The sequence below is a fragment of the Micrasema longulum genome, unplaced genomic scaffold, assembly GCF_059751315.1.
Source record: "Micrasema longulum isolate JH-2025_06_02 unplaced genomic scaffold, ASM5975131v1 h1tg001491l, whole genome shotgun sequence".
Lineage (NCBI taxonomy): Eukaryota > Metazoa > Arthropoda > Insecta > Trichoptera > Brachycentridae > Micrasema > Micrasema longulum.
In genome coordinates, this window is record NW_028278675.1 from 1 (window position 1) to 12235 (window position 12235).

At 33.7% G+C, this 12235-nt stretch overlaps 1 protein-coding gene across 2 annotated transcripts; it reads right to left on the minus strand.

Moving 5' to 3' along the window:
* Positions 1-111: 111 nt before the first annotated feature.
* Positions 112-6941, minus strand: Mpi (mannose phosphate isomerase). 2 transcript variants are annotated; one of them, XM_088235999.1, is made up of 8 exons: positions 6759-6915; positions 6049-6390; positions 5340-5660; positions 4365-4506; positions 3641-3811; positions 2282-2449; positions 629-831; positions 112-370 (listed from the first exon to the last, which is right to left on the minus strand). In XM_088235999.1, exons 3-8 carry the CDS (start codon positions 5655-5657, stop codon positions 155-157), a joined length of 1218 nt encoding a protein of 405 aa, XP_088092125.1. In that variant the 5' UTR covers positions 5658-5660; positions 6049-6390; positions 6759-6915; the 3' UTR covers positions 112-154. The 2 variants fall into 2 exon arrangements, with proteins under 2 accessions (XP_088092125.1, XP_088092126.1); XM_088236000.1 differs by having other exon boundaries at positions 5998-6941.
* Positions 6942-12235: the final 5294 nt, after the last annotated feature.

Consider the following 12235-nt stretch of genomic DNA (forward strand, 5'->3'; position numbering starts at 1 on the left):
GTTCTCTTTATATAATGTGATGATTATAATTATAAACAAACTTATAAAAACTAATTAAAGGCACCCACATCCGGTTCCACTTCTGGTTCCTCCAGAAATAAAACAATATAAAAATATGTATAGCTTTTATGATAATAACATTGTGTTAAATACACTATACATTACATAGAGCTTGATACATTACTAAATCCTCGCTGCCTTCTTGAATGCGTATACTAAGTTGGCGAGACGCCTTCAGGAAGAAGACGCTCCCCTCGGTAACAAGTTTCTCTTCGCTGTCCATTATCGTGGCGCTTCCCGAGACCACGATGAAGATGCTTGCGCTGTGTCTAATGATGGTATTGTAAGGGCTTTTAATGTCCTTAGAAACCTACAACAGTGTGAAACACTCAATTACAACAATAAAGTTCAACTTTAGTATTTCACAAAACCTAAGATGGAATAATTGAAGGAATATGTATGTTTAATTACTGTCAGAATTAGAAATATTACACTGTTAAATCAGCTAATGATAGGTATAAGCCCTGTAAATGTACATTCCTTTCTCCATCCCCGTTGGAATATCTACCAAATATTTTCAATTTAAAAATGAAGGAAAAATCGTAAACTATCTCAATGAAATATTCACCTTTATTTCTGCAACAGCAAAGTCTTTCACAGGCGGCCTCCATATTTTAGTGCAAGAGTCTTCAATGTTCGGTTGGAACAGGACGCTTTCTGGGGAACAACTTCCGTATTCTAGCATTCCAATCAGAGTGGACACATCGATATACTTGGGGGTGAGTCCCGCTCGCACAACATTGTCAGAGCAAGCCATACATTCGATACAATCTAAAAACAACAAGTAAATATCACATGTATTTTCTCATAGCGAGAATATTAAGGTACAGGAATGATTATGGACCAATCGTTGATATTTTCCATTCATCTCTAGATCAATTTAAATTAAAATGTTTCATTTACTTTTCATCTTTTTACAAGCAAAATTCATTTTTTTCTGTCGTGCAATTCATCCATAGAATGCATGGAACTATTGCTTTCCCTATTTATTATTTAATCAGCTGTTTATGTATTAAATAATAATTTGATTATTTATATTACGGTACCACTTAGCGGTAAGTGGTTATATGGAAATATTTAATAACATTTAGTAATTTGTCATTTCCTTTACTTTAATTGATGCGTTGTGATGTCGCTTGGCCTTCCAGGCTGCTCATCATCTTCGAGTGACTCTGTAGCTTGTTTAAAAAACCAGTTCCAATTATCATTGTTTTACCACAGACAAGTGTGACATATGTAAAACACAGTGCATTAAATTACACGCATCAGCTTAATATATATATACAGTAATATGTAACAATGATATAAACTGGTGCATTTTCACCTAAAATGTTATCAACAACAATTTGTGTTATTGACAATGTAATTACTGCATGGAACAAACATATAAACATTTTTAAAAAGTTAAATTTTGCTGTGTTACTTGTTTCTGCGATTGCAATGGAATGACCAAACACAATCAAATAAAGTTCTTTTCTTATACCTAAATAGAAATAAGGGATGAGTGCTAGAAAAATAATTATCTCCATCTTTCTGCCTCATTCTGCGAATATAATCTATATTAAGGTGTGTTTATCTTAGAACATTCGCACAGTAAATTTCAACTCATTTTGAGCATTACAACCCGTGCCGACGTGCACTTAAACATTTTCCAAACATGTTGCGCGAGAGAAACAGCACACACTCGCTTTGTTTATCAGTTTAATGCAATATATCGTGTCATTAATACATTCAGAATATTTTTCAAAGACATCAGTGGAATTACGAAATTAAATAACATGTAAAATTCAAATTTTTAGACAAACTAATTGATAAAATCAAAACGTTAAATGCAATTTCAGGATCAACTATTCAAAAGTAAATTTTTCTCGATCTTCTTTGATTTTAAATCTACTTTTCAAACAGAAGTCTTACTTTTTCTGGGACTTCCTCGTTATAAATTTGAACTTTTCAAAAGTAAGTCGTAGCAATGAGAAATTTAAAATCAACATGTAAATCACCATTTTTAGATGAACCATGCTGGTTTTAAGCTAAAATTTACAGATTTCTTCTGTATAAAATCGAAATCTTCAATAGTAAGTCGTAGCAAAGTAAAATTACGAATTTAAAAAAATATATGAACCATCATGATCTTTTTATGAATGCGTGTTATGCTGACTTTCTAGCGTTTTTTAAAAGAGGTAGTTAAAAGATCTAAATAAACTATTAAGAAGGTACTAACCACCAGATAAATATGCATGGGGAACATTTGGACCGAGGAATATCGCTTCCCCAGGTTTCAAAATGAGATAATTCAAGAAATAAATACACCAACAGCCAACATCTCCTGGGAATTCTGATGATAATCTCTTCAACAATGGAAGTTGAAGCTTTGTTTGAATGTCTATCCCTAAAACAAAACACAAATGATAGGACAATATAAAATACAAGTAATTATTCTAAATCCATTTCATATATTTTTATCGGTATTCGTAGTATGCGATATTTCCCTATTGCTAGTAAACCTTTGTTACACTATAAAACAGACAAAACCAAAAAACAGTACATAAATATCGAAAACAATACTTTGTATCAACAATCACAAAAACCTTGACTGCATTCATTGACCGAGACCTGTGTATGCCACAGCGCGTACTCTGCGCCTGCGCAGTGAGAAATAATCTACATAACTTTGTGATATATTATATTGTGTGTCTATATTATCCATTAATTTAACACATAACTTATATAAAAGTTTATGATTCAGTCAGTATTAGGTATTCTCATAACTATTGAAATGTCAAATGGCCGATTTGGTCTAGAAATTAATAATGCCAAAAACAGCCGCGTCGAGCGCCACGTGTGTTGCGAGTCATGTGTCAAAAGTATTATCTCAAAGAAAAATAGTCCTTAAAAAATAATGTTTGAAATTCTGTTTTCCAAATCGAGAATCTTCAAATAATTTGTGCAATCTACAAGTTAACTCTAGGAGAAAAATCCTGCTACTGAGTTTAATGTGTTCAAAATATAGTACAGTTATTTGTATGAAGAAATAAGCTGGAGTAATCGGCTAGTTCCTTGGCTCACTGCTGGCGCTGGGCGCGCTTTATTAATATTTGGAGAAACACACGAATAGTGGCAACGATTTATAAGAAACAGTAATTATTTGTTTATTTTTCTGTAAATAAAGTCACCGAAGAACATTATTATGGATAGTCAAATATATTGGTAAGCTATATATATATTCGCCTCTATACATTATTCGCCCCTGAAAGGTACAGGATTGAATTTGGCAAGAGAAATCCTTTTCTTTATGTTATCTGGCTGAATATGTTCTGTAAATGCCTAGACTTCCATATTCCCTTTTCAATTATTTTTACCTCTTTGTTGCAATAAATTTCAATCTTAACAACTCCCTAGGGAATAAATTCCAACCTTGTCTACAAACATTTGGACATACTCAAAATATTGTTGGTAAATACATCCTGTCCTTAAAAGGTCTTCAATAACAATCAATGTGTTTTTAAACTTATTACTTCCAAAAGAACAAGTAGAATATATTACATGTAAAAATTACAATTGACAATAACATGGTACAAACCTGAGGAATTTAAACGATTGACAGCTGATTGTAAGTTATCACGTATGACTGAAACGTCTTGTGTCATGAGGGCTTCGAAAGCAGTTCTTAGAGATTTCAACTTATCGCCATTATTTTCAAGCAAACATTGTGTGGCCTGAGGACCCAAGACATTCTGGAGCTCGGGTAAATCTGTACAGAAAAAATACTAATAGCATTATTTTGTATTATATTCATAATAATTCATCACCATACCGCTATCTGCACCCGATGGGGCATGGAAATCCAAATGCAGCGTATCTAGATAATTTACTGCGCAAAGGTAAGGTGATCAGTCTTACACTTCCGGTGCCAGTTCAGGGTTCAGTGAAATGTTACAAAATTGAGCCTAGGACCTCAAGCCCAGTAGGTGAACGCACCGACCGCCACACTACGAGGGCGGACTTGTTTATTATCGCCTCGTGTAAGACACACTAGTATGAATGCTAGGCGGTGCCATCAAGATGGTATACCGCTACTGTATCGTTTAAACAAAATAATTATACACCTTCTCCAATTTCCTCCGGCCTTATACAATTTGAAATAATGGGCAGGACTACGTAAGTTTTTCTTAATCATATTTATAACTTGCACAGTATAGTATACCTCGTTGATTCCGAGGATGTTAAAATCCAGGGGTACGCATGCTGGTAATACATTTTACATGTAAAAATAATAAATCGGTAAAAAATAAAAGGCAACGTACCACTTACGAAATTGCAGATATCTCGGGTGGCTCTGAAACCGCACAGTGCTTCGAATGGCGTCAGGGCCACTGCCAACTCGGGTTTGTGGTTGGGATCTTTGTACAAGTCTGGCCGAGATTTGTGAAGACATTCAGCGTGACTCTGCAATAGCAAAAGGTGAGCTGATCACTTTTCCTAGTAACTAAAGATTTTACTAAGAAATTGCTTTAAACATCCTTTATTTTGAACATTTTTATTACGCCTGTACATTATTCCGATTCAATTTAAACCTAACGAAAAACAAAAAATAATTCAATTAAAATTAGAAAAGTATCTCAATCGCAGCGTTTCTTGATCATTTTTAACATAATCTTATGCTTCTGGGGGCGCAATTACTATCGGAAGTTAACAGAGTTATTTTCAAATGTTTGTGAAGAATCGATATTTATTTACAAAAATTTATTTATTTGTATGAAAATTTAAAGTATCTTCGTCTGTAACCTGTAATTAAACATGTTAAAAAAAAATTGTATCCATATTTTGTTTTTCATACAAAAAATTTGATTTTACTTTGTATATAGTATATTTATTGACTTGCTGATTATTTTGTAGAACTCCATATTATAATTTTAACATTAAAAATTTCAATTTATTATTACTTAAGTACCAAGAATTATAATAACTATATAAGGATCTCCGGTCCATTAATCTTCGCATTAGTTTGAAAGGCGAGCCGAAACAACTGTCTAATTTTTGTTTTTAAAAATAAAATAAACAATTTCAGTAGACTCAAATCAAATGTAAACTTCCCATTCTACGAATATTACATACGGGCCCAGGTGTCAGTCCAGGGACTATAAAAAATTCAATACAAATAAATATTTCATGTCAACCATGTCAGAAATCATTGTAGCATGGTAGGCAAACTCGCTAACCATCACACCACGAGGACAAATATTAAAATAAAAAATTTAAGCCAGTTATTAAAATAATACCTTGTTCGGATGCGCTTGTATAGATAAAGCTTTCCTCACAGAGAGAACTTTAAACAAAAAAGGCAAATTATTTCCAAACATTTTTTGTACTTCGACTCCTAAAGAATCGAGATTACGGTGCAGCCACGAAGATAGAGATTCTTTTCTCTCCGGTACAAAGCACGGCCCGTTAACGTGTGTTCCCATCCACAGCTCTGCGTATGGCTTGTCGCTCTCTATACTCAGCTGGCTGCCGCACACTGCTGCGAGTTTCGCAACTTCACTGTCTCTCCCCAGTTTACCCCAATCATAGTTCTGCACGCAGCACTGCAATTCCATTTTCTGAAAACCGAAACATCGTTATTAACTCGCATCATCGTTTCCCCATCCGCACCCGGCGGCGCATGGGGCACAGCGTCCGTACTCCGATTGCGGCGTTTCTAGAACATTTTTTATTACATGGAAGGTAAGGGGAGGTCACTTCAGGTACTAACTAGTCCAGGAACACGGAAGCATAACACTACTCGCGAGACTCGGGGGACATTATATTACCATCAAATATACTACATTAATGTCACCACACATCGCTGATGCATAGGTATGAGGACATTATATTACATACCATCAAATATTGTATATGATTGTGAAATTAATTACTTATACAAACGTGTATACTTACTTATAACAAAACAAGAAATCTAAAATTAAAGATTGAAAGAACTTATCTCACTTGACGATTATTGCATCCAGTCTGCTACACTATATCTGAGTTTCTTCACTCCTTCAGTGGCAGATAACAAATGATACAAGACACGACACGACACACGAGCCTAGAAACGGAGTATAGTTTGTCTACTTGTCACTTGTCATTGACATATTAACACAATGTCACGCTTGTGTAGAATAGTGGAGTGTAGTCTGGTTGTCTGGTATAGTAGTATGGCCTCTAGTTCGAGAAACTACTAATCAGTACCGACTACCGACGAGTCCGACGACCGATTACCGATAGAAAATAACGAAATTTACGATCATTACGATTACGAAATGAGAATTTGAAATTTGACATTGACGGCTAATGACAATAATTATAGGGTTCTTTTCCAAAGTTGACTATTTCCAACATAGGTACGGAAAATCAAGTTTTATATCACACATCATAACATAGATTTGGTGGTGCAAAACGTGTGTACACTTATTTCATTTTCGGCAAAATGCATTAATTTTTGGTGTATTTGAATTTAAAAAATCAGTTAATTCTCAAAATGAAATATTTGCTATAGAATATGGCCATATCAGAAATACTACGTTTTGAAAAAAAAACATAAAACTTTTTCCAAGAATCAGACAGTTTTGAGAAAATTTCAAACAAAAAAAAAAGTTTTTTTCAAATATTTTTTGAACAGGCCTAATTTTTTCAGGAACTCAGAATACTCGTCATACCTTCTTAACTGTATCCGCTTCTTGAATTTTTTTTACTTCAAAAAGCCTATAATAATAAAAAATATCGATTTCTGTAAAAGTTCAAATTTCGAAATAGTCAGCTTTGGAAAAGAACCGGATCACAGATTACAGATATCTCTCGGATTTGACAATAACCGTCAGTGTTACCACACTTTTAAATCTGTCTTAAGCCTTGCTTACACGAAGACAATACAATGGATATGACAATATTGTCATGTGGCGGTCCATTCTCTCTGCCTACCCCTACGAGGAAATGGCGTGATGGTGGTAGTAGTAGTAGTAGCGTCATTTCTCGTGACACATTAAATTTGAAGTTTTGAGATTTTTTTATTTATCTTGCTGTATATGTATCCTTATGGACTTTCGGAACTCGGAGCAGCAAAAAAATACATTCTTATTTAATAGCATGTATACATAATATTAATAAGATGACAAAGGTATACACGGTATTAAAGGAAAACAAAATTAAGAATTAAAGTAGAAGTAAGAGTAAACAAAAAAATATTTCTATAATCATCTATCAAATACTTACTTACAAATACTGACATTTTATAAATTTGCATTTGCATTGATTTAAGTAAGTATAAGAAAAATAATAGTTTTAATAAAAAAGAAATTTAGTTAATTCAAAATTTACTATTAATTAATAAAATAATTAACAAAACAGAGACAAAGTCTTGTCCTACAAATTGCTGTTTACACGTGGACAATGGTCGAGTCTTGGGACAAAACAATGTTGTATTGTTCACGTGTAAGCAAGGCTTAAATTTTAGGGTTGCCAGGCTAAAACATTTCCAGATGTCTTGTGGAATTTCGGAATTTGATTTATTAAAATAATATTATTTTGAATGAAAAACCTATCCTATGGAAATTCGGAATATTAAAAAAATCCGTACTGTACGAAAATACCACACATTATCAAGAAAAGTATTATCTGTAGTCAAAATAATTTATCTCCAGAAAATAACAATTATTTTTTGTTTCTATTAAAAAAAAAAAAAATAAATAAACGGATATCTGATCAATTAAACAGATGCCTGAAATATCATTATCATCATAACCTTATAACGGGGAATGACGTCAATGTGTTCTACCACAAAATAAATTCAATCAATAAATACAAAAAAAAAACAATCAAAATAACACTATACAGTCATTTATTTTTATATTTATAATTTTATTTAGTAATAATTTTTAGTACTAATTTTCGTCGAAAATTATCACCTGCTTTTCCTTCGTTACTATTTTCTGGACCGAACGTTCAAATACACCTGTAGAATCAACAAAAAAAATAACAAGTTGTTGCCTCCGTAACGCCGCGCATGAAAACTTACTGGGACCACCTTAATATGTACACAGAATAGAGACTTCGGTATGTGTATGTGAGGTTCTTTAACCACAATAAAGACTAGCATTTGTCACTTTTTGGGGTGGTCTTCGCCATACCGAAGCACATAGAATATAAAATTATTAAAGAGATTAAATAAAAACCTTTTTGTTTAATGTGTGTATTTAAATGCCTATACTGTCTTTGTTCATTTCTTTATCGCCCGCGCGCCGTATCGGTGCCGGTCGGTGAAGGAATTGCACTTGAAATTTAATTGCTACTAATTATGAAATGAGTACGGTAAAAATGCTATTTTATGAATTATCGTTTACGTTGAGATGTAAACTAGAATCATTAAAATTTATCCATAAAATAGCCGCTAATGTAATTGTAGACGAAGAACTAAAACTTGTAAAAAATTGTAGTCAACATGGACATAATACGAGAATATCAGACAAATACCATATACAACTTTCTAAAACAAGATAAGAACAATCAAGACTAATGAACCAGCGACTGAAATTATACAATAAACTACCAGACAAAAGACTTAAACAAACTTTTCAAAAGACGTAAAAAATATTATTTTGAACAACAGAGTTTGAATGAAAAATGTATATATTATTCTATGTAAAATGAATGTAATAACCCGTAAGGGTTTATAAATAAATTTTCAAATAAAAAAAAAAAGAAAATTATTATGTATTCATATTTCACTAATGACATTAAATGTGAACAAGAGGTTAGTTTGCTCACTCGAGTTGGTTAGATAGTATATATTTTTCTGTTCAATATCAATATTTAAAGAAACACTTTTATTAATTTATTTACCTATTAATTCACTAGAAAAACATTCATATTCACTAACGATTTATGTTTTTTTAGGCTGTGACTGGGATAATTAACATAAAGAAATGAAGTTACACAAAATAAATAGTAATTAAAATATAGCAATTACAGAATGACAATCCAATCGGAAGATATTCATTGCTTTCCCATATGTTGGAAGTGCTCTAATGTTATTGCTTTACCAAAACCTGGATATACACGACACCTCGCCGTGCATACAGTTGAACTGTAGATAGGGGTGGTTCTGCAGCTGCTATTTGACCGGCTATCTCGGGTGAGATAGCTTTCTTCAGGCTGTGTCTTCGGCAATCTTCTTCAAAGGGGCAGGCGGTGACATCGAAGGCAGAGAGGGCGTAGATTCAATAAGAACACAGTCTTGATTTATACACAACATTTATTCATAAAAAAGGCAGAGATACTATCAACAAATTTGTACCGTGTCACGGTCGGGCACGGTACGAGACAGCATACATAGGCCGCAAGGGAGAGCGAGAAGGGGTCGGACTTTCCCGGCTTACGTCGTAGCACGCTCTCCTATTGGCTGGACAATTTCACATATTGTTTTTACGCTCATACTTATGAGGTCTAATAATAGGGTATTTTCACGTTTTTTTTTTATTTTGCAAAAAAATAGAAAAAAAAATTACGATGGTAACTGTACAGTTTTTATTTTTTTATGTCCTCGCGTTAATTTTTCAGAGCGGTTTAAAAACGTATACTTTGAATTGGCGCCAAAACGAACATTCGGATACCGTATGGGCTTGTGACGTCACGCGTTACGAATTTGACTGACCGTTCAAACAAATTCATACGAATTTGTATAGCCTACGTGTTGTTTTTGTTGTAATTGGTTGATTTAACTAATTAACGCGCATAAATAACTAATTATAAGATACAAGTTCTGTTTAATTCCGATGCGCACAAACCCTACGGTGAAGACGCAAAATAAAGCTTTTTTCGCCATTCCTAGTACCTAATGAAAAAATGGTTTAACGCATTTGAACGTTATGAAACGAGATGTTAAAAAAACAAACCACTATTCTTTTTTCCGTAGGTCTTGTTCAGTACAAAATACTATATTTTATGGTGTAGACTGTAGACTATAAACATTTACTAACAGTAGGTACTGAAATTAGCACTTATAAAGCTTGACAGAAACGAGTGGAGGCGTATAAAATAATAAAAAAATAAATAAAAAAAAGCTTGACAGGTACTACAATACTAAAATAGTTTATTTTTTGAACTTATTGTTTATATTTGTATTATATTTCTGTACTTATGTTACTTAGTTTAATTTGTGGAACTGTTGGTTTTCTATATGAATAAAAAATAAAATTACAAAAAAATTCCTGTATGTAAACCTACCTTATTTATTTGTGAAATTTATTGCATTTACAAAATGGCAACTGACCTTGAGATGCTGGACAGTCTTCACACTTGCAAGAATCTATTATTTCCTAGACTTCATCGCAAATCAACGTCACCGAGTACGATTTGGTTCTAACTTTAAGTTCTGCTGGGGTGACTCGACCTTTTACCATTCAAATATCACCCGTCCGTTTTACTTGAATGTAATCTATGGCACTGTCTCCGTAATTTACCCTAGCTGATATATTAATAAGTAAATCACATTTTATAAAAAAAGGCATTAACACGCACTCGAGCAACAGAGATGTTTACAAGCAATGGTATTTTATGGATTATGTTGTGTCAAAGTCACGTTACTTCCCTTTTGCATTAAATGTACGCTAAACAATATATTGATAGTACATGCAAATAATACAACTATTTGAATTAATACATTCTGGAAGCAAACATTATATATTACCTTACGGCCTTTACATGTCAATACTCGAACTTAAAATGTTTGTATTGGATGAGAAAAAAATACCCATCATGATTATATCTATTTTGGGCAAGTTATCGGACTTTCCTTGTAAAAAACCAATTTTAGTCATAATGCTATGGATGTTTATAAATGAAAACAAAAAAAAAACAAAGGAAAATACGAAATTTAACTAGAAAAAACAAATAAAAAGCCACAAGCCGCCCGCGTCGGAGTATCTCAGTATAGGATTTGAGTGAACGTAGGATATATAAGTCACGCGTGACGTCATCAACCCTTTTGGCCAGTTACGGGCCGTTTTATTTCTATCAAACTTTAAATAGGAAATTATAAATGAAAACATTCGTTTCAAATTTTGATAGTAATATGGTTCGAATCGTAAAAATATTCTTTAAATACTGAATACATTAAAAATCATATCCCCAGTTTATGAAAATACCCTATTCCCGGCTGCCGACGAAATAGCCCGTACGGGCGCTAGGCACCCGTATTTACGCCACCTGCGGCCGGCGGCATGTAGCGAGTGGCGGGGGTGAGCTACCTCCACCACTCTCAGGCAGCCGGAGCGGGTGGGACGGCTGACTCACGGAGCCCGACGCGCACCGCTTTATAAGGCGATTATTCTGTATGAATAAATTAGTTGAGTTCCTTACTCTGACCTTCCGACTTTGTCTTTGATTCTGTCTGGGAGGGCGGCTTCCCACTTACGCCGGGAAGCTTGATTGCGGCAGACGCGGGTGACGAACCAGCGCACAAACACGTGATAACGCGTACGTTACACGGTTACTGGTAAAAAATTATAAATAAAAGTGGTATAAAACCATATACTTATTTTTAATATTATTATCTTCCTTATTTATTCATGAACGGTGTAAGGCTAACTCTTGCTGACTCTATCAAGGTAAGTGTAACTGAAAACAAAAATTTCAACTGGTCACTTCATGTAGATAACGTCTGCAAGAAGGCTGCCAATCTTTCTGGAATGCTTGTGAGAGCGGCAAAACCAACATGGGAGTGCTCTCTTACAGTAATGCAGCAAATATATTATTCTGCTATTTAACTTCTTGTTACATATGCGGCTAGCTTATGGGGTGAAGCGGTAAAAAATAAATGCATTAAGAAAAAACTTGATAGCTTACAAAGACCATTTGCCATAAGATTTTGTAAAGGATACCGAACAATTTCACTCATCTCAGCTTAAGCCCTAACAGGGTTTACACCGTTAGACCTTAAAATTTAAGAATAAAAGGACATTAATTATAATATCAAGAAATTTGGTAATCTGTATTCCATTTCAGATGATCGCAAGTAACAAAAAACTGCAAACTATTTCGATTTACCTCACCCGTTTGAAAGAATTCCCGAAAGTATTATTTTACTTAACAAAGATATACCTCCTTGTGCTTTCAATGAAATAAGAATCTTATCGGGCAA

Coding starts and splice junctions, on each gene's coding strand:
- Mpi (XM_088236000.1), bottom strand. CDS start 5,657: ATGGAATTGCAGTGCTGCGTGCAGAACTATGATTGGGGTAAACTGGGG. Junction 4,507..5,339: donor TACAAGCGCATCCGAACAAG/GTATTATTTTAA, acceptor TTGCTATTGCAG/AGTCACGCTGAATGTCTTCA. Junction 3,812..4,364: donor TATCTGCAATTTCGTAAGTG/GTACGTTGCCTT, acceptor TTTTCTGTACAG/ATTTACCCGAGCTCCAGAAT.